Genomic DNA, 24,174 nt, shown 5'->3' on the forward strand with positions numbered 1-24,174 from the left:
TTTTCCCTATGACACTCTAATATTATGTAATAAAAAGTTTTCAATTCCATAATAATATTGTAGAAAATATATTGGCTTATATTATATATCTCTAAAATTTAACTCGGGCATAAGATATAAATTATAATACTAGGCCTAAGAATAGGGCCTAGCCATAATATTGCAAATTATGTTGAACAGCATACTTCATGAGACTTTTTTTTTTTTTTTTGGTTTTTGGGTCACACCTGGCAGTGCTCAGGGGTTATTCCTGGCTCCAGGCTCAGAAATTGCTCCTGGCAGGCACAGGGGACCATATGGGGCGCCGGGATTCGAACCGATGACCTCCTGCATGAAAGGCAAACGCCTTACCTCCATGCTATCTCTCCGGCCCCTTCATGAGACTTTTTGACTATTTATATATTCCTAAATTCTACTTAGGTTCCTATTATTTGTTATTAATTTTATAAGTTGTTTATCTCTGTATTCCATATATTTAGAGTGTTAAAACTCAGGGTGAAAAAGATCCAGAACAGTATATATCTTTAAATACAGTAGTTAAGTAGCTTAAAAATGCATTCTAAACATTGAGGGCATAGTATTTTTTATATTTTCATGCACATGCATATTAGTTTAAGTTAACATCAAAAGTTTAAGGTTTTTTTAAGGGTTAGAGTCAAAAGAGCACAGTAAAAATGGTGTTAGAGTGGCAAATATTGTTTGCGTAGGCCCACCAAAATATGGGGGACATGGAAAGGAAAAGCCTTGGTCTAAATACAAGAAGACCCTACCCCTGAAGTTTCCTGGCATAAGACCAATTCTAGGCTCCAGGCAAACTAGTTTATTCAATCCAAGTCATTGTCTCTATTGCCAATACAGTTTTATTTTTCACGCAGTCTCTATTGTTGGCATCAGGTTTCTGTATTAAAGATCCTGGAATCTGCACATCCTCCATTGAAGTCAGGCTGGTGTGGAGTATCCTCTAGTTTCACCTCCCAGTTAAGGGGCAATACAGAAAGCCCTGGGAGTCACATAAATCTCATGGCTTTAGATTGCTTTGTGTTCTGCTAAGAAGTGTTATAATGTACTACAATTGGGAGACTCGTGGACAAAGTAATTGTACATGGGTTCTGCCTTACTTTTCTTAATGTTCTTTGACTGTAAGTTCAATATTTAGGCGTCAGCAAGGGGATTTCCTTTGAGAACTCAGTTTATGGGCGATTGTCCTTCCACTGTAACTTTACCTTCTCCTCTTTGCATCATTGTTCTCATAATTAAAAAAAATGCATTCTAACCATACCTTGAAACCGTTTTCATTCCTCTTTGCCTATTTTTAATCACCATGTTTCAAGTTTGCCTCACAACATAAGCCTGTGAGTAAACTTTAAAATTGCCTCCCTCCATCGTCTTGGTGATGGTGGTGGTGATGGTATGTAGTAATTTCATACATCAATACAATAAATTAAACATTACTGTAACCATATTACTGAGAATATAATTTTAATAATGTTTCCAATTAAACAATTACTTTATCTGTATTTCTTTGATGGTTATAGTTGAAATTTATGGGCTAGAGAGACTGTTTATCATGTTTGTATTGCATGCAGCAGATCCAGATTCAATCTTTGGCACAATGTAAGGTCCTCTAAGCTTTACCAGGCACTTTCCCTGAGCATAGTACTAGGAATAAGCCTTAGTACAGCTAAATGTGACCCCCAAACAATCTAAGATGAAATTTCTTTTATGCATTGTGCATTGCTTCCAAGGGTTTTATCTACATATATCACATTTGTTTAGGATTAAATGTGAATTAAAGACAAGAAAGCAAACTTTCATTTATTTAGTAGCCTTTTTGTGCAATTTATTTGGAATCTATAAACTAACAAATGGTCCCCAGTATTTGCCAAATTAATAAGGTGGTCTTTATAAATCAAATATATTATTAAAGGTAGTTGTATCTTTAACTATGGAAAAAATTTTAGTTAGGTTCTCCAACTAGTTAGGTTTTTAAATATGCACTTTTGAAATTCATGTTCATTCATGAGTCTCACAGGGCTGTGTCATTTTGAAGATATAGCTAATTTATATCAAGCACATTTTCATGATAACAGCTATTCTATATTATAAATACTATTAATTCGGCCTTTTAACAAGGAAATAATTTACATATTTTGTTAATTTATCTCAATTCTTTGAACCAACATTAATTTTTGTAAATTACTATTTTTGCTAAATAAGTAGGGGTACAGTGCCTTTTTTGTTTGTTTAGTTGTTTTTGGTTTTCTGGGCCATACACGGTAATGCTCAGGGGTTACTTCTGGCTATGTGCTCAGAAATAGCTCCTGGCTTAGGGGAACATATGGGATGTCGAGGATTGAACTGAGGTTCATCCTGGGTCAGCCGTGTGAAAGGCAGATGCCCTACCATCGCTCTATCACTCCAGCTCCGATTACAATGTCTTGATTCAAAGCTAGACTAGACCATTTTTAAAGCCCTCTTCTGTAGTATTATACTGACACTAAGGGGAAAAAATGGTTTCTAGATGGCAACGCAAGTGTATATACCCACATTTCTCCATGTGCAGCATAGTAAAGAATATGCTACTGGACAGAATAGAGCTATGATCATAATCTTGAAACTGTATTAAAGTATCATGTGACAAGAAAATATGTTGTCAGTAAGACAAAATAAACTCTAATCTCATAAACAGAATAATAAAGCTTGACAGAAAGCTTAGCATAGAATGTCAATGACTCTTCTATACTCTATTAAAAACATTTACTGCACATATGGAAAGGTTGTTTTTGATCACAATAAAATGATATTTAGAAATATAGTTATCTGGGGCCAGACTAATAACACAGTGGGCATGGCATTTGCCTTGCATATATGTAGTCAACACTGGTTTGATCCTCAGCATTCTATATGGTCCCTTGAGTCTTCCAGGTGCAACTGTTGAGCAGGAGTAATTTTGAATGATGCCGGGTTTGGCCCCAAACAAACAATCAAGCAAAACAAATATTGTTATCAACTTAGAAATGTATTATTTTTCCTTTTGGTTTCTGCTTCATACCAGGTGGTGCTCTGGCTCTGTGCTTAGAAATCGTTCCTGGAAGACTCAGGAGACCATATGGGATGCCTGGGATTAAACCCCGGTTGGCAGAATGCAAGTCAAATGCCCTATTTGCAGTGCTACCCATCTGGCCCAGGAAGTATATTTTTTTAAAGTCCATTTTCTTTTCCCTAAAGTTTCTAATATTTTTGGTCATTTGTATTATTGTGTCTTATAGCTTAAAGATATCCTGTCTCATTTTTCTTCTCATGATCAATATATGTAAAAATCTATATAAATTAAATATTATATAACATAATATAAATCTATATGGCCATTTCAAAAATAAGAAGAAACTTACCAACATCAAAGATAAAAAACATATATGTATGTGTATATATGTGTGTATATATATTAATAGAAACTTATTTCATAGGGACCCAGTTATGAAATAACTAAAACATTGCCTATACTTACTTTAAGAGGCATCTTTGCATGTTCATTTAATAACGGGACATCAAATACTAATCTTCTGAGTAAGTGCTGCATCATGGACGGTCTCAATTGGCTGGTGAAACAAAACTAATATTTACCAATGAAGGGAAATGATTTTAAATTAGAGAATTTAATTAAATGACAAATGCCTAAAAACCAGTACACTAATTCAGATGATGTGAGCTGGGTTTTCCTTATCCAAGGATAGTCCAATAATTTTTATTGTCCAGAATTTTATAAAATGTTAACTTTCCTACTCATCTATATCCCCAGATCTAAAGTCAATTTCCTATTATTGCACCAGTTACTCTTCTGTAGTTTCCCTTCTCAACCATTCACAACTAAAAATGCCAATTTCCTTTGACCATTCTCAGCTGATTTAGTCAATGCTTCTTTCCTCACTGCAGTGAGTGGAAATATAGAAGAGGCTGAAACAGAAATTTTGACAGGCAAGAAAAGAAATAAAGACTATCATGGAGCAAAGATTTATAGGAAGGTCATGTAATTGTTCCTCCTCAAAATTTAGAAAATAATGTGTGAGGTAGCTTTTTTGTTTCATTTTATAGAAAGCTGTGTGTATGAAGTTTATATAATAAATTTATGGAGTAAAAATGTTCTAATGTCTCTGCTTCCTGAGTCCCATATACTCCATTATGAGTGTAAGATTCACAGCCAGTAGCTCTAGTGCAATTAGGAAAAAAAAAAAACAAAAAACATCACACTAGGTAAGAGCATGGATACCATACTTTTACTCTCCAAACTTCAATGTGACAAGATATGGGTTTGTTCTTCATAGTGTAACATTTGAACATTTCTTTTTTATTTTATTTTATATTATTTTATTTTTGGTTTTTGGGTCACACCACCGTTGTCCTGAATTGGTTGTGTGTAAGGCATAGGTATCCTACTGCTGTGTTATCTCTCCACCCCACATTTGAACATTTCTACCTAAAGAAAGTGTTATCCTCATTGGAGGAGTCAACCACCATTGACACAATGTTATGCAATACAATAATTTATATTTAATACCTTTTATTTTCTTTTTTGAATGAAGAGTCAAAATGATTATACTCTATTAATCAAGGGAGTATCTACTAATCTTTCCCTAAAATAGTCCGGAATTTTTCCACAACCACCTCAATAACCAATATCCAGACAACACTATATCTAACTCGTACCTACCTACCCTTATGAACTCTTCTCTAGTTGCCAAAGATGATCTAAACCTGACACAGGCTTCAGTAAATAGGACTACCTAGAGTGAATTGATTTTTCTTTGTTGGGAGTGGGTGTGTAAAGATTCCCAATGTTTCTAACAATTTCTAATGGTTCTAAAGCAAATCCTCATTAGAAAAATAAAGTTTGTATAAGCTTGTTGCATTCTTACCCACAGATAGAGAGTAGACAAACTTCTATGGAATCTCGTTGAGCTTTGGTAAGTGAACAGCCCTTAGAAAGTCTATAGACGGTATGAAGTAATGAATCAATGAGAGAAGCATGATGCTCTGTGCCAGCAAAAAGAGGAGCACATCTTGTTAACAAAGGCAATACGGCTGTGCAGAGGTATCTATTGAGAGCCAAAGCCATGTCAGTAGCACTCAAAGCAGCCTAAAAAGGAATTGGAGAGTAAAAAAAAAATCATTTGTGTTTGGTAGTAACTAAGTTCCAAAGAGATCAGTATGTTAATATATAGTGTATATATATATATATATATATATATATATATATATATATATTTCTCAGTAAATTTTCAGTTGTGACTCACATAATAACCATTTAAAAATTAGATTGATTACTGACAAATCAATAAATATTCCTAAAGTTATAGCTTGTAAAAAGAAAAAAACCCAAGAGGGTTATACTCTAAAATAATATATCAATAGTAAGGCCAATGCAAGACAAATACATAGTAAAAATATTTGAGTAAAAGAAAAATAATATTATTTTCCTAATATACTTTATTTTATATATTTTGAAATCTATTTCTTAATATAATTTATAGTTCTACTATGACTTTCAACATTAATAATGAAAAGTTCAACTGTATTATCATGTTATATTCCATTATTTCGTTTTGTAATTTCATGTGAGCATATCCAACAAAGGAAAAGGAGATTTCACTTTCACCTTCTATTATTTCACCTGATCATTTTATGGAAGTGTCAATTCAAGGGTTTGATATCCCTTGTTATAAAAAAGACCCATTTTTATTGAAACTTTATAAAGAGATATTATTAGTAGAAAAAATTTAGAGCTTTAGCTAACTGTATAAATCTTCAGAGAATAGAACACAATTGATATAAGTAGATAGTCTATGTGAATATCTCAATTTACAATACAATTTATTTTCCCTAATTATTTGTAGATAATAAATATACCAGGACGATGGTGTTGCACACAACTCAATATCATCAATTAAGTCTTCTTAGTACTTCAAATATTTTCATTGAAAAACATCATTAGCAGTGGCTAAGCGGATTGCCTTGCACACAGCTGACCTAGGACAGAACCGAGGTTTAATCCCCAGAGTCCCATATGGTCCCCCAAGCCAGGAGCAATTTTTGAGTGCATAGCCAGGAGTAACCTCAGAGCATCACCAGGTGTAGCCCAAAAACAAAACAAAAACAAAACAAAAACAAAAACAAAAAAACACACAAAAAAAACATCATTCAGGGGTGAGCCAGAATTCAGAGTAGCTAATGGAATCTCTCAATATAGGCTTATTCAAACTTTTTGTCTTCCATTAATCCTAATATAAGTTCTTATTTTATTCTTAAGATTATCAGAATTAAAATAAAAAGATTATCAGAATTTTCTACTATTCAGTGAATTCCTTGAGGTCAAAGTTAATCTTATTTTCTGCTATTTTTGCTACCTAAAAAGATAACAGGTAGAAAATCAATTTATTGAGAATAAATGTATAAAAGAACAGTACAAGTCAGAAACTAAAGAGACAAAAAATAGAGAAATAAACTTATTATTACCGTATCTAGAGAAGCAGCAGCCCGGAGATCTGGCAGAAAGCCAACCTCAAGAAGATGGAGGAGGAAATCTTGAACCTCAATTCCATAAACCCTGTCAAGGAACAAAACCATGGCTGCCTTGTGATCTGGGCAAAACCCTGCAGACATGTCAGGCTCCACCACATTCCCATCTAAAAGAGAGAAAGTGATATGTTGTTAATGTTCCTTGACTTTAATATTCTAAAAAAAAGAGAAATAACAAATAGCTTTTTCTAGCTTCTTCGTGATTAAACCACATATGTGTAAGAACTAATGTCTAGCCTCTTCATGTTTAATTTCAACTTGTTATCTGTTGAATGATTTTCTGTGGTTTTACTACTCTCAGTGAAGTACCTGGAATAGGCTAAATAAATAATGCAACATAAATCCAAAGTATTTTAAATACTATTTGGTAATCTATTTATTCAGTACACACAGAAAGATCATATAATTATATTAGATACTTAGAAGGAAACAAAGACATCTAATACTTTACACTGTAATGCTAGAAATAAATCCCTTAAATAGTTAAAAATATAAAGTGGGTTTTCATACTTTTACAAGAGAGATTTTAGAGCATCATTAAAACTCATCTATCTTTAGTGACATAAACCATTTACATATCTAAGGCTTAGAGAATTACAATATGATGAGAAGCTATTTGACTTTCATATGAAATATATTTCACATTAAATGTTAACCATTTGAAGATTGGAGAAAGTTTATAGAGTTAAGAGTGCTTGTTGCATATGGCTGACCTTGGATCTGTCCCTTATGTATGATCCTTATGATCCCTTAAGAATCAAGTGTGACTTCTGAGCATAGTACCAGAAGTGTTTTGGGATTTTAAATAAAGAAATAGATAAATAGGGCCTGGAGAGATAACAGAGCGTCGTTTGCCTTGCAAGCAGCCAATCCAGGACCAAAGGTGGTTGGTTTGAATCCCGGTGTCCCATATGGTCCCCCGTGCCTGCCAGGAGCTATTTCTGAGCAGACAGCCAAAAATAACCCCTGAGCACCGCCAGGTGTGACCCAAAAACCAAAAGTAAATAAATAAATAAATATTAAATAAATAAAATTAGAAAACACTTAAAAGTCGGATATTTCTATCAATATTTAATACTATTTAATACTTGATTTTGATATAAATTAGTGAACTCATAGTTAAAACTTTACAGACTGACAGTTTAGGTACAAGACCAATTTAAAATCTGAAAGAAATGTTCTGTTGCCTATTTGGTCAAGAGAATTATAGAAATGGTGAACAATTTAGTGTTCAAACTTTTTTATAAACACATAATCACATAACACTTTTAAGGAATGCTAAGATTTTTTCTTTGTGAAACTTTTAAAACTAATTGATTTGCTGTTTAAAAAAGAAGCTGGAGAAGTGGGGCTGGAGAGATAGCATAGTGGTAAGGCATTTGCCTTGCATGCAGAAGGACGGTGGTTCAAATCCAGCATCCCATATGGTTCCCCGAGCCTGTCAGAAATCGGGGCCATTTCTGAGTATAGAGCCAGGAGTAGCCCCTGAGCACTGCTGGGTGTGAACCCCCCCTCCAAAAAAAAAATAAATAAAATAAAATAAGTTGTTTTAGTTTCAATTTTTCCTCAAACACTAAAGACAAGAGAACTTGTTCTACTACCCCTATCAATTTACTATGTCTGAGTACGCATTTCTATTACACCATTCCATTGTGGTAGTTGGAGGACTCATTACCTGAAATTATTGCCTCAGTCTGTCCAACATGCCTTCAAAGTAAGGCACATGATCTTAAATTTTTGTGCAAGTACTTAAACAATCTTTTATAATAATTCTGAACTACACTCATAAATTTTGAGAAATTACTTAATACTAAAGGAGTAAAAAGAAAACTAAACAAAAACAATATATAAAATATTACAAAACCTTAAGCTTTTGAAGAAAATCCATAACTAAATATAGAACATGTATTTATGCAATAGCAACTATTACAGATAATAGGTGATTCTTAAAGAATCAACTATTTGTCAGTTATAAATATAAAAAAGTTGATTTAAAAGCATACTATAGCAAAATTAAACCATACTGGTTTTCATCTACATTTTCCTCAAAAGGAAAGTAGCAAAAATAAATGTAGTATTTACCAGTGTCAAATAAATCGTATTTTAAAAGTAACTTTCATTGTGATAATGAGAGATCACAATATTTAAGTTCCAAGGCAGACAAATATTGCATATTTATTTAAAAAAAAATCACAGAACAGCAATCTTATAATTTTACAAATAAAACAAAAAGAAATCACTTTAAAAACTTCTAAACATGATTGCAGGAAAATCACTAATAGAATATGGAGACTTTTGAGGTAATGTCTGAGTTGGATATGTGGGTACTCTCATAGTTTATATTTTTAGATCTTTGTTATTATATCATTTTCTGTATACTTAGCACTTTTCCCCCCAAAGATATATATCACTGGTATTAACTAGATCCTTCCTGTAACCAATATCAGTGACTCAAAATCTAGAAAAAAGTTACATTACCATATTTTCTGGCGTATAAGATGACTTTTAAAACAAAAAAAAAAGTCAACTGAAAATCGGGGGTCGTCTTAAACGCCGAGTATATCCCGAAAAATGTTTCAATATGCCACTAAACGAAAATTGTCTGAATATTGCCAAAAAACCAATTTTCCAACTCGATCCTGCACCAATCACTGCAAGGCTGCTCGGACTGCCTCTCTAACCCAGCCAATCCAAGCAGGCTTTTGATGCATGCAAATTAGAAAATGTTCTGGATCCGAATCTACACTGTCAAAAGCCTGCTCAGATTGGCCAGAGTCAGAGAGGAAGTCTATGACAGTAAAACCTTTGAACCTTCGCTTGTTGTGATTGGCTCACTGTGGTACATGAGCACAGGAACACATGCAGCACAGGAACGTTCTGTCTGATACAGCGAATATAGGCCTACCAGGGGTCTCAAACTCTCGGTCCACAGGCCATTTGCAGCCCTCCGTACAATATTTTGTGGCCCTGTCCTAAAGGAATCTTTTTTTGTTTTGTTTTGTTTTAGTTGTTTTGGTCACACCCCCAATGTTCAAAGCATACTACTGACTTTGCACTCAAGGAACACCCCCGACTTTGTGCCTCCTGCGGCCCCCAGGTAAATTGTTTGAGACCCCTGGATGTTTTAACTAAAAAATTAAGGGGTCGTCTTATATGCCCGGTCATCTTATACGCCGGAAAAATACGGTACTTAAGAGAACATAAGTCAGGAAAAAGATAGAGATAGAATAAGTCATTTTGTAGACAAATAAAAATATCTTAAAAAGAAGACAACATCTATGAGACAATTTTTAAGGACTAGTCTTCTTTAACTCACAAAAAAAGTATTCATTTATGGTTATTAAGTCACACTGAATATACTGATTGTTAGGCAAAACCAGGTGAAATTATTTTCTCACAGGCAGATGGCTAGAGAAGAAAAGCAAGGCATGACACCTTTGATTACATAGTGATCCCTTCTGTAGCTTATGTATGTATAACAGCAAGGTTATATTGTGCAATTTCCACATAATTATGGTGTTGCTATAAAATTAGAAATTTTATATTGATATATGCAACAATACACAATGAGGATTTAAGCTAAACTAAACCAAAACTGAAAAATAAAGTAGAATTATGATACAGTAGAAGTTTCAAGTATCTTCAAAGACTGCTTTAGTATATGTTCATGGAGGCAGGAAGTGAGTTTAGGATATGGACCTAAGTCATTTGCCATTTCTGGTGGAGTGTGAAAGAACAATAGTGTAGAACTGTTCCTATCAGCATAGACAGAAACCCAGCTCAACCATCATCCTTCACAGGAATGCTTCTACAGTGATGCCAGAACCTGGGCAAGAAGGTCATAGGACACAGTGACTGGTCTTTTATATAGAGTATGTTGCATTTATTTTTATTAGTTTTTGAGTAAATATTAGAAATCATCATATATACTTTCTAGACGAATACAGTATTTTTGTTTGTTAGTTTGTTTGGGGTCACATCTGGTGATGCTCAGGGGTTACTCCTTGATCTGTGCTCAGAAATTGCTCTTGGCAAGCTCGAAGGAATATATGGGATGCTGGGATTCGAATCACACTCTTTCCTAGATCAGCTGCATGCAAGGCAAATGCCCTACCATTGTGCTATTGATCTAGTCCAAATATAGCATTTTATAAAAGGATAATATGCTTTACCTCAAAGTATAAAAATATTTCTGTGTGTGTTTGGCCTTTTTTTTTAATAATATTTTTAAAAGTATATTTTCCCGGACCCGGAGAGATAGCATAGTGGCGTTTGCCTTGCAAGCAGCCGATCCAGGACCAAAGGTGGTTGGTTTGAATCCTGGTGTCCCATATGGACCCCGTGCCTGCCAGGAGCTATTTCTGAGCAGACAGCCAGGAGTAACCCCTGAGCACCGCCGGGTGTGGCCCAAAAACCAAAAAAAGAAAAAAAGAAAAAAAAGAAAAAAGTATATTTTCCCCATTCATTGTAATTTTTTTGTTGTTTTTTTTTTTTTGGTGGGGAGCACACCCAATGTTTCTCAGGGAATATTCATGATTCTGCGCTCAGGACAAATACAAAATTTTCAAATATGGAATTCTGGGAATAAATGTTGGGGATCGAACCCAAGTTGGCCACATTCAAGGCAAAGCTCAACCCTCTGTATTTTGGCCCTACAATGGAAAATTTTAAATCACAATATCAAAAGCTGAAATCTAAAGGAAAGAGAATCATAAGAAAGTGACCATCAGGAGTCTCAAACTCAATTTACCTGGGGGCTGCAGGAGGCAAAGTCGGGGTGATCCTTGAGTGCAAAGTCAGTAGTAAGCCTTGAACATTGGGGGGTGTGACCCAAACAACTAAAACAAAACAAAACAATAAAAGATTCCTCTAGGGCAGGGCCACAAAATTTTGTACGGAGGGCCGCAAATGACCCGCGGGCCGCGAGTTTGAGACCCCTGATTACTGTTCAAAATGAGGAATTTAGTAATTAGAAGAAAGAAAAAAGACTTAGAGACCAAAGGATTCAAAGCAAGAAATTAAATATGAAGATTTAGGTTGATATTTCCTCTCTTATAGAAAATGTCTAAAATGTCACATAAAAATAAGACAATATAAAGAATATAGCTGTTTAAAACTAAAAGATTCGGAAATATTTTATAAAATAATACACTTTTTGATTTTTTTTTTAGCACAGAGACATAAGTGTACAACCAGCAACAGAAAGAGAAATGCTGAGCACTGTTGTTATTGGAAACATTAGGTCATCAATGTCCTACTGTTTTCCTAAGAATGAAAATTAGCTTTACCTTTGGCTATTGTTGGCATCTGAAAAGCGATGCTAATCACTCCCACCAAATCTGCCAGTGGGATTAAGGATCTCAAAATTGACCTAATCCTGATGGCTTCTCCTTTCCCAGCATGAATCAACTATTAAAGAAAAAGCAAGAAATATCAGAATTAACTTTGTGAAATCAATAATATATATCTTTTGAAAAAAGCTTGAAGTATGGGTATCTGGGTTAACAAGTTATCTGTATGGGGTAGTATCAGCACAGCAGGGCTTTTGCCTTGCACGCAGCACCCAGGATGGATGCAAGTTTAATCCCCAGCATCCATATGGTCCCCTGAGCCAGGAGCAATTTCTGAGCACAGAGACAGAAGTAACCCTTGAACATTGCCAGGTGTGCCCCCCAAATAAACAAACAAACAACAAACACAGTTATATATAAAGTTAAACATATAAAGTTAAACTTTTCTCAGAGACTAGATAAATTGCTCAAAGTTCTGAAGAGCATTTTTGCTTTTGAGAGCCTCCAGCTCTATCCCCAGCATCGCATGACCCACGGAGCACTGCAGGAAGTAGTCCAAGAATTGCCTCCCTTCGCCCCCCCCCAAAAAAAAAATCCCAGAAAGTAAACAAAAACTACATATTCTTTTTTCAAAAACTACATCTTTCAGATCGTTTCAGGCTTGCAATTATAGATGGATAAGTACATATTTGTTTACAGAGTTGTCACTGACTCCAGAGTACAGCAAATTATTGACTATTCTATATCAACCACTTTATTCATAGAATAATGGTTTTGTTTTCTTCAGAGAATTAAAATGTATTGATCATTTGATCATCATTTTTACTTATGCTCTAGAAGTATATTTGTATGAACATATGCAGAAAATTAAAATATTAAAAAGTGTCTTCAATCCAAATATATACAAGTATGTCTTTAACCCAAATTACAACTGATTCAACATTGTATCTTTATGAAAAAATTATATAGACACCTATATTCTGCACTCTAAGGAGTCACTTTGTGAGGAAATGATAAGGAACCCTAAAAGGCACTGTCTGATTAAGTAGAGGAGAGTAAATTGGACAGGATCCAGAATATTAGTTTCTGGAATAGACTGAAGGTTTCAGAGCCAGGGAGCGATTATTTTTATACAGGATGTTGAATTATGACAATGGCTGGTTCAGTGACAAATCTTCAATTACTAGTGGCTAAAGGCAAAAACAAAACAAACAAAAAAACCAAAACTGCCTAGACCAGTTGTTAAATGTATTTGACTTCTCTTCAGCACTGGGGTGTGTTCTAAACTCTGTTCTCCTTCTAATTAGAAGGCTATGAGGAACATTTAATAGGACCTGGCTAGCATGTTTTACAATAAATATAAGAGAATAAAACTAAGTTAAAATATAAGAATACAAGTAAGTATTTTCTTCCCACAAAGATGTCTCTATCCATCTTCCCTTAAGCCAGTGTCAAGTTTTTCCACAACACCAAATATTACACAAGGAAATTGCACAAGAGCAATGCCCAAGATAAGAGTGGTAGCTTCTACAAAGACTAAAATAGAAGATTGTGTATAAAGAAGATATATTCTTCTTTCTTGAAGTGTGGGGATGCTTTACGAATTTTAGAAAAATATAAGTAACTATTTTTAAATATACTGAAATCCCATAATGTTTTAATATAGGTTAAACTACACCTAAATGGTGAATCTTTGTTTTTCCTTGGTACCAAAGAACTTACATGCATTTCAGGTGCACAGCGTCCCAACAGATCAATCAAAGCTGCATAGAACGTCATGATGGCATTTCCCATGTGGATAGTGTCATCTTCCTCCTCTTCTGTATCACTTTCATGGATTTTCCATAAGAGAAAGCAAAGTGAAGAGCACAATAAAGAGAAAACAATAAAGACTTATTATATACTTCTTCAAAGTAAAGGAAATTATTCAGCCTTTTCTGACACTTTTAATTTAGATATTTAATCTATAGCTTAACATGTTCATAGGACAACGTAATAAAGATCAGGTTGGTGATTTCTGTCACATAAATACATTTGCTGGAACTTTATTCATTGCACTTTAAAGTCTGAGGAACTTGTTCTGGAAATCATACTCTACTGTAGTTAGGACATCAGAGCTCAGAATTCTTAAGGGCTATACAGTTCAGGCTCTTACATACATAAGGGCCCGTACAGTTTCGAAATCAAATGCAGGGCCTCATACATGCAAGGCAAGGCATGACTTCAACTACTTGAACCACATTCTTAGTCCCTGCTGGAACTTAATGTTAAGATTTACAAATGGGTTAAAAGAATTGCTTGGGGCCGAAAAGATAGCATGGAGGTAAGGCATTTGCCTTTCATGCAGAGGGATGGTGGTTCAAATCCCAGCATCCCATATAGTCCCCTGTGCCTGCCAGGGGCAATTTCTGAGCTTAGAGCCAGGAGTAATCCCTGCGTGCTGCCGGTGTGACCCCCCCCCCCCAAAAAAAAGACAAAACAAACAAAAAAAAGAATTGCTTATTTGATGGATTCTAAACATTTCTAGGGGCAAAGAAACAGTAGAAAAGAATATAATTTATATGACTTGGTATTAGAAGTCAATAAGACTTAATTAGAAGTGAAGGTATTAAAAGACTTGGTATTAACTTTTGTACTACAAGTATTTCATTACTTCCGGACTAAGAGACAAATCTAGATGACCTGAGAAATCATGTTTCTTCTTTGGCACCACAGCAAATAATTGCACTTATCAGAGATATTCAGCTATGCTTGCTGACCTGATTACTGGTTACAAGGCTATTACCATGTCCCTAATGTAACTTACATTTTTGGTTCTTTTGGTTTGTTTAGATTTTAGGCCATACCCAGTCACCACTCAGAAAATAATCCTGGTTTTGTGCTTATCTATCATTCCTCATGGTATCTGGGAGACCATAAGTTATTGTGGAAATATAATCAGGGCCTGTGGTGTGCAAGCAAGCTCCTTCATAACTGTTTTATCCCTCTGATCTCCTATGTGTTGATATGAGATAGAAATCTCTTGATACTTATCTACTATTTAATGAACTAAAGGATCAATATTAATAACTAATAAACATATAAATTTTTTTAGGGAATTTACAAAATAAAAGTCTAGTGTTGATGTTAAAAGAACATTTATGCCTGGTCTATATAATGAGGAACTAGGATTATAAAACTTTACTTGGAAAATTATCTCTAACCAGGCCTATTTTTGTCATTATTGTTATTTTAAGGAAACTTGACATCCCAACAGATTTTGACATTTAAACAAAAAGAGAAAATATATATATTGTTTGGATTAATCTATGATAGTTGCTGGGTTCAGACATTAAACTATGTATCTTATGACAGAACCTGTCCTTTAATCATCAATATCTTAATCAAGTATTTTATTTCTCAAAATGATACTCTCTTTCTGGACATTAATATATACATTTCAATCACCCTTCCCCAATATTTTCCCAATAAAGGTCGTTCTCTCCATTATTATTTCTCTTCATTATTATTTTTTGTTTTGTTTTGTTTTTGGGCCACACCTGGCGGTGCTCAGGGGTTACTCCTGGCTCTCTGCTCAGAAATAGCTCCTGGCAGGCACGGGGGACCATATGGGACACCGAGATTCGAACCAACCAACCACCTTTGGTCCTGGATTGGCTGCTTGCAAGGCAAACGCTGCTGTGCTATCTCTCCAGGCCCTCTCTTCATTATTTCTAATCCAAAGGCTTATATTAGCAACAGCTCTCTCTCTCTCTCATTTTTTCACAGACTCCTGAAAAATTATACAAGATAAATCTCTTCAGATAACCTAACATCTCTCTACTAAATCCATATGAATTGCCCTAGCTCTTTCTTTTGTTTGCTTATGGTTTGGGACATCTGGCAGTGTTCAGGGTTTACTCCCAGGTCTGCACTTAGGAATTAGTCTTGGTGGGTTCTGAAGACTATATGGGATGCTAAGTAGCAAATCTAAGTCAGCCATGTGCAGGCAAATGCCCTACCCATTGTACTATTCCTCCAGCTCTCTCTTAATTCAAACTCAATCCAGCAACATTGTCCAAACCCTTTATTCTTCTGGATTTAATACATTTGATATCTTAAGAAGTGGCAACATGAATACAAGATAATTACATTGCAATGAGAAGAAAGAAAAACTGCATTTTTAAAAATGACAAGTTAATAATAATTTACTCTAGTGAGCATAATGAGTGTTTAATAAACCTACAGTGTTTTACTGGATCCACTAGTTGGTGAGGGACCATCTCGAGAAGGATCCTCAGCTATTTTTATGGCTTCTTCCATTGCTGCAAGTAGACCGTTTCCACCTTCCCCTCTCAGAGCAGGTCCAAAACATTCAGGCCTTCTGATAAGTAATCTCACCACAACATTTGCATTCTCCTCCACACTCTCTCCTGAAATCAAATGAAGAAAATAAATAAGCAAATACTGAGTAAGTGGATTCTGAGTAAATAACTAACTTACTAGCTCATCTGCATTTACATAAACATAACTAAAACCAATGAAAATAGTAAAATGACATCTTTATATGGGGGGTATATCTGAAAGTGATAGTGGCTATATCCGGTATGGTGGTTGGTATTTCTTGGAGGATGTTATGCATTTGGAAGACTCTATTGTGTCAGAGATTGAATTGGTGTTCAATTCACTGAATTCAATGAATGCTGATTTACTGAGAATTATTGGTGCAGTCTCAGGCCTCTGAGAACCACTTAGGAGCCCAATCCCACAACCAAAAATAAATAAATTACTAATTATAAGGTATATAATTTCTTAATTTCATAAAAATACTGGTATATTTTATTGTTTTATAGACCTTTTTTAATACAACTTAAATAATGTACAAATATAGCCTAAGCAACCAGTCCTACCATTACAGAAGACAGCGAATCTGAGAAAGTCGAGATATCTTTCTCCTTCAACTGGATTCCACCCAATGTCTGGATAACCCTTAGACACTAACATCTGACAACTCTGGAGTCCACAACCAGCCAAATATCGAACTACCTAAAGAAAAGAGCATAAACAAGGCTTTATCCCAGTATAAGTCCTTAGACACTTGCACTTTAATAAGTTCAAAGGATGGATTGAAATGTACATGCTTAAAATAAATGTAATAATCTCAGGATAACTCACAATTTGAGGCAAAAATTAGAATTAAGAAATATTAACATAGTGCTATTACAACAAAACCATCTTTGAGGGGGCTGGAGAGATAGCATGGAGGTAGGGCATTTGCCTTACATGTGGAAGGATGATGGTTCGAATCCTGGTATCCCATATGGTCCCCCAAACCTGCCAGGAGCGATTTCTGAGCACAGAGCCAGGAGTAACTCCTGAGTGATGCAGGGTGTGACCCCCCAAATTTTTTTTAATTAATACCCTGAAGCAAAATTTCATATAAGAGTTGAGACTTTTACCTACAAAATTCATAATATTAAAGACCTCCAAAATTGTCTGGTCTCTGACCCATCTAGGATATTGAAAGATCTATCTAGAAAAGAACATTTTAAGGTTATGACTTAGTTATAAAATGATACATCAATTTAATGGAAGGAGGGAAGATGTGAATAGACATAAAGAATTAAACTGAGAGTCTTATTTCCTTGACTTCAAATCTTATCAGTCTCATTACAGAGTCATTTTGAGCAAATTACTTAAAAATTTTTAGTTATTGTCACTGTTCATAAAACTTTGGGATAAAATTAGACTTTTCTATTTCTATATTTAAATTTAACACAATACAATTCACAAAACAATTTCTGTTTAGGTTGGGTATAGCTATACAGCTCAGCACTAGAGCCCTTACCTTGCATGTACATTGCCTGAGACAATCACTGCACCAATAAAAATTCTGCATTATTTTTAATATTCTGGATTAAGCTTCAAAGAGGATTTACAACTTTTATTTGATAAGCTCTTACAAAATAGTAAAGACCCAGGTATCCTTTCTAAACCTTCTATGAAGCTAATATTACACTAATACTCAAATCAGATTGAGACATTTCCAGAAATGAACACTTCAGACCAATCTCCCTAATAAATATCAATGTTTTACAAAATATTAGCTAACTGAATCCAGCAAAATATAAAAATATCATACACTCCAATTAATAGGGATTTATTTCAGGCATGCAAGGATGGTTCAACATATGTATCAATTAACATAATGTACCAAATAATAAAAAGAAAGATAATGATGATCAAATCAATCAATGCAGAGAAAGCAGTTAACAAGATTCTATATTCATTCATGATAAAAGCCCTCAACAAAATAATGATGGAGAGAACATTTTTCAGCTATTAAGGGTCATCTATAAAAAAAAACAACAACAACCAATCAGCCATATGAACATTGAGTGGAAATAAAAAATGATCAGATTTACATATCAAACCCAAAGGCAAAAACAACAGAATAGATACCCTATCTACAACTAGCTATAAATAGAGGAGAACAGTTACACTAGCACACCAGGGACAAAGGAGGGAGATATGGAACACAGGCTGGGAAAAGGGGTGGAGGGAAGACAACCCAGGTGGTCGGAATGGCCCTGCTTCATTGTCACTATGTACTGTGACATTTTATTATTATTACTTTTATTTATTTTATTTTATTATTTATTTTATTATTATCATATTACTGTGAAACATTTGTTATTCACTTTTGGTCACAATAAAAATTATTTTGAAAAACCTATAGCCATTATTTGTTGATGAAATGATGATATACACAGAAAACCCTAAACAGTCCACAAAAAAGCTTTAAGAAACAATAAATTAATATAGAAAAGTAGCTTGTTCCAAAGTCAATGAAAAAATTGGTTCTATTCTTGTATACAAAAACTGAAGAGAAAGAGGTCAAGGAGTATATTGCATTTAAAATAGTATTTAAGACCTTCAAGTATCTAGATGGATTTAACCAAAGATATGGATTATCTATAACATGATGATTTTAATCACTTAAGAAAGAGAAGAACTTAGGAGTTTGAAAAATACTCCATGCTCAGGATAGGAAGAATCAATATTGATTAAATCATGGTCCTACCTAAGCTATTATAAAGGTTCAATGCAATTCCCATTCACATTCAAATACTTCAAGGGCACAAAAATGTAATTAATAAAGTTTGTAAGGATTCAGAAAAGACCACAAGTAGCTAAAGCCATATTAGAAAAAAGAAATATGAAGGTGTAGTATTACCTGATTTGGAAATGTATTATAAAGCTATAGTAATTATATTAACTGACAGTGGAGTAAAGATCAGATCTTTAAACAATAGAACAGAATATACAGAATGACAAAACTACATGTAGATGTAAGCTAATATTTCCCCCCCTCCAAGCGAATATTTGATAAAAGAGCTGAAAACATGAAATGGAGTAAAGATAGTTATCCAACAAATGGTAATGAAAACGCTGGATAACTACATCTAAGAAACAGAAAAAAAAAATCAATCCACATCTCACCACTTACAAAAAGTCAATGTAAAGTGACTCAAAGCCCATGACATCTGATCAGAAAAATTGAGGAAAACATGCAAAACACCCTAGTTTGGAACTCAACAGTGTCTTCAATGTCCTGATATCACTGGCAAAGGCAAAGGAGTCAAAAATAAACTAGTGGGACTACTTTAAATTAAAGAGCTTATGCATGGGAAAAGAAACAAAAATTAAAAGACAGCTTTCTGGATTGGAAAAAATATTGTTGCGCAACATTTCAAAGAAAGGTTTAATATCCAGGATATTAAGTATTAACAAAGATCAACAGACAAATTAGCAGTAAATGAAAAGAGGAAATGAAACAGACATTTCTCTCAGGAAGACAAACACATAACCAATAGGAACATGAAAAGTGCTAGTATCACTTATCTTTTGGGAAATCCAAATCATTACAACAATGAGAAATTATCTCACATCAGTGAGAAAGACACATATCAAAATATAGTAGGAACAATCTGTGGAGACAGGGATGTGGTGAAAAAGAAACTCTCATCAAGTGATGGTGAGAATGTTGTCTGTTTCAACTCCTATGGAAAATAGTATGGAGAGTCCTCAATAAACTTAGACTTGAACTGCCATTTGACACAGCAGTTCCACTTTTGGTTATCAATCCTCAGGACTTAAAAACTTTCATTTAAAAAGACATACATGCAAATCATTGCTGCAATTAGCACAATAGCTAAGATATGGAATTAACTTAGTGCTTAACAACAAAAGATGAATGGATTGTGAAGATGTGGTACATACACAATGGAATGATTCTTGCAGTTGTAAGAAATGATGAAACCGGGCCCGGAGAGATAGCACAGCGGCGTTTGCCTTGCAAGCAGCCGATCCAGGACCAAAGGTGGTTGGTTCGAATCCCGGTGTGCCATATGGTCCCCCGTGCCTGCCAGGAGCTATTTCTGAGCAGACAGCCAGGAGTAACCCCTGAGCACCGCCGGGTGTGACCCAAAAACCAAAAAAAAAAAAAAGAAATGATGAAACCATGCAATTTACAGCAATCTGGTTGGATCTGGAAGGTATGTTAAGTGAAGTAAGCCAGAAGAAGAAAGACAAAGGATTCTTTCACTTTGCTTTGGTATACAAAATAATTGCATTAGAAAATTTAATGTAGTAAAGGGGGAAGCTTACAAAACTACTGACTCCATAGTCTAGGGAGGAAAAAGAAGTAAAAATAAAAAAAGAAATAATAGAGGAAGGAAAGAAGATGAGAAAGGCAAGTAATGGGGGAACAGGGATCTGGTCTTTGGTTATATCAGAGGTGAAGGAGAGTGGCTTTTTGCTATATATCCAAAGAACAGACTCAAAACAAGGACAAACTCAAAAAGCATAGGATCTAAGCTGAAACCACAGAAATGTAATGTACCTGCCATGGTGGCAGGCAAGGGATGGGGGATGATAAAGTACTGGTGATGAAGCACTAGTGATGAGATTTAACACTTGTAGTGGGATTGGTATTGAAATATTATATGCATATAACTCAAGTACCCAAAACTTTTTTTTATTGATTGATTGATTGATTTACTTCTTTGGTTTTGAGGCCACATCCAGTGATGCTTAGGGGTTATTATGTGTTCAGAAATCGCTCCTGGCTTGGGGGACCATATGGGACGTTGGGGATGGAACCCAGGTCCGTTTTGGATCAGTGCATGCAAGGCAAATGCCCTACCACTGTGCTATTGCTCAGGCTCCCTGAAAACTTTTTAAACCACAGTTCCTTAAATAAAAAATAAAATTACAAAAATAAAATAAAATAGTCTTATTTGTTTGTTTGGGGGAACACTCATTGACACTCAGGGGTTACTCCTGGCTATACGCTCAGAAATTGCTCCTGACTTGGGGGACCATATGGGATACTGGGGGATCAAGCCATGGTCAGTTCTAGGTTAGCCACGTGCAAGGCAAGCACCCGACCACTGCGTCACCGCTCCAACCCGTAAAATAGTCTTTTTTGACCAGAGATGTTATTCAGTAGTAGAATACATGTCTCAAAGATGTTTTCGTCTTGGATTCAATTTTCAGCAAGAAAAAGTGCATTTTTAAAATACATTATATATATATATATATATATATATATATATATATATATATATAAAGAAGATAAAGCTAATTGTATCCTAAAAACTAACAAGTAATATATCTAGTACAAGTTATAACATATGGCTGGAACAAAAAGAGCAATCATCTGAATTATATGAAATGAAATCATACTGATGTGAAATGAGATGAGGAAGAAAAAAACAATCGCAATATCTTTTCTTCTGTAATTATTTTATGATTGCTGAGGTATTATGAATACAGTAGAATTCTTATTTGTAATGCTGGTATTTAACATTACTGCACCAACACCAAATTACAGAAGCCATCAAGAGGATAAATTATTTAAAATATTCTGGAAAGATGATTAATAAAATATTTTAAGAGTTTCATTCCGGGGCTGGAGAGTTAGCACAGTGGTAGGGCGTTTGCCTTGCATGCAGTCAACTGGGAGGGACCAAGTTCAATTCCTGGCATCTCATATGGTCCCCCAGCCTGCCTAGGGAGATGTCTGAGTGTAGAGCCAGGAGTAACTCCTGAGCACCGCTGGGTGTGGCCCAGAAACCAATCAATTAATAAATAAATAAAAATAAAATTTAAAGTAAAATTTTCATTCCATCTGCTCTGTAGAGAAGCAAGTTGGAGACTATGGAGATGACTTAGAATTTAATTGCGTTACAATAAAGAGAAGTAGAAACTATGAAAAACATATTTGTTGCTTAATGTGTTTAGTTTATAAATTACACTTAGCATCGGCATAAATAAACTCCATTATGCTATAAGATATATAAAATAGGGCCCGGAGAGATAGCACAGCGGCGTTTGCCCTGCAAGTAGCCGATCCAGGACCAAAGGTGGTTGGTTCGAATCCTGGTGTCCCATATGGTCCCTGGTGCCTGCCAGGAGCTATTTCTGAGCAGATAGCCAGGAGTAACCCCTGAGCACCGCCGGGTGTGGCCCAAAAACCAAACCAAAACAAAACAAACAAAAAAAAGATATATAAAATAAGTTTTAAATATTTTAAGTAATACAAATATAACAGTAAAGTACAAAAAAACTATGAAGACACTAAAAATAAAGTACAAGATACTATGGAAAGGCAAAGCAAGCAAGAATGCCTATGGAGTAAGTTGACTGCTTTTTGAGAGAAAAACGCATGTTTCAGAAAAATGTGTCAAATTTGTGATTTTTTACAACTTATAAAGTTACGTTTATATAAAATGTATTGTGCCTTTCAAGGATGACATCATATATTATAGTGATTTTAAAATCATCTTAACAAATAACTAAACAAATTTAACTTACAAAAACAAAGACAAGAATATTGCCTACCTTTTCAAGATCTGGCTCTCTCAAAGCTAAAGCTAGTTCATTATTATCCATCACTGATGCAGCTGCTACATCGAGTGGTGTTGAACCCCTCATAGCTGGTGAGGCTGTTAATCCAAAAGAAATAAAAACAAAATCTGGATTATACTGCAACTGGTCATTCATATAAGAAACTAGTTTCAATTAAAATATAATTGCTAAATGTATAGAACATAGATTCTGATTTACATTAAAATTTACTTGTTATATGTTTATTCATTTTACCTTAAAGATTAAATTGTTACACATTTACTTACCAAGACCAACACTACTGTTTTCCAATAAATAACTGAGATGATCAAACATAGCTTTTTGATTTTGCCTACTTATTCGACAGAAGTAGCAGAGAAAGCGACAACAGTTGGCCACCATCTTGGGAAAAGTGATTTCCTGCATATAGAAATACTTTGTTAGATATAATAGTGAATGATTCTTATCAAATTGAGTACCGAAGATGAGGTCTCCATCATCTTGCCAATTATCTGTGTCCATGATTGCCATATCATAGATGTGACATTATTTTCTTGATTTTGGGGCCAGACCCAATGGTACTCAGGGGCTACTCCTGGCTCTGGCTCAAAAATTATTCCTGGTAGGCTCCAGGTACGATATGGGATGCCCAGGATGAAATCCAGGTTGGCCACATGCAAGGTAAACACACTACAGCCCCAGTTACAATCGACTTCTAGATACCCAAACTTTAATGTACTAGTTTTTAAATATTTAATTATGCAAGTCATTCTTTTCTTTTAAAAAGATGAATATCTGGGGCTGGAGAGATAGCATGGAGGTAAAGCATTTGCCTTTCATGCAAGAGGTCATCGGTTCGAATCCCAGCGTCCCATATGGTCCCCTGTGCCTGCCAGGAGCAATTTCTGAGCATGGAGCCAGGAGTAACCCCTGAGCACTGCCGGGTGTGACCCAAAAACCACAAAAAAAAAAAAAAAAAAAAAAAAAAAAGATGAATATCTTCGGGGCCGGAGAGATAGCATGGAGGTAAGGCGTTTGCCTTTCATGCAGGAGGTTATCGGTTCGAATCCCGGTGTCCCACATGGTCCCCCGTGCCTGCCAGGAGCAGTTTCTGAGCCTGGAGCCAGGAATAACCCCTGAGCACTGCCGGGTGTGGCCCAAAAACCACAAAAAAAAAAAAAAAAGATGAATATCTTCTTTTAAAAAGCGATACATAGTCTCTCAAACTGAGGATGAGAGCCTCTAGAAGGACTCCGCCCATTTTCGGAGTATTTGATTTTTACCCCAGTTAATTACTTTTCTCTTCTTCAAACAAAACCACATTAACTTGAACTATCTAGTCCCGCCTCCCAATTAGAGGGGGAAATAAGGGAGGTACCAAGACCCAACAGGTGTAAGATCACTAAGTAGTAAGCTA

At 35.0% G+C, this 24,174-nt stretch overlaps 1 protein-coding gene across 1 annotated transcript in view; it reads right to left on the reverse strand.

The window, feature by feature from the left end:
- RYR2 (ryanodine receptor 2) overlaps window positions 1-24,174 on the reverse strand; it is a 685,578-nt gene that overhangs the window by 181,830 nt on the left and 479,574 nt on the right. Inside the window, exons 43-51 of the mRNA XM_049789034.1 lie at window positions 23,045-23,177; window positions 22,752-22,855; window positions 16,754-16,889; window positions 16,090-16,276; window positions 13,587-13,692; window positions 11,862-11,982; window positions 6,511-6,680; window positions 4,914-5,134; window positions 3,509-3,599 (exon numbers count right to left, since the gene is read on the reverse strand). Coding sequence (XP_049644991.1) covers window positions 3,509-3,599; window positions 4,914-5,134; window positions 6,511-6,680; window positions 11,862-11,982; window positions 13,587-13,692; window positions 16,090-16,276; window positions 16,754-16,889; window positions 22,752-22,855; window positions 23,045-23,177 — 1,269 coding nt within the window. The remainder of the gene's footprint in view (window positions 1-3,508; window positions 3,600-4,913; window positions 5,135-6,510; window positions 6,681-11,861; window positions 11,983-13,586; window positions 13,693-16,089; window positions 16,277-16,753; window positions 16,890-22,751; window positions 22,856-23,044; window positions 23,178-24,174) is intronic.

The sequence above is a fragment of the Suncus etruscus genome, chromosome 15 (assembly GCF_024139225.1).
Source record: "Suncus etruscus isolate mSunEtr1 chromosome 15, mSunEtr1.pri.cur, whole genome shotgun sequence".
Classification (NCBI taxonomy): domain Eukaryota; kingdom Metazoa; phylum Chordata; class Mammalia; order Eulipotyphla; family Soricidae; genus Suncus; species Suncus etruscus.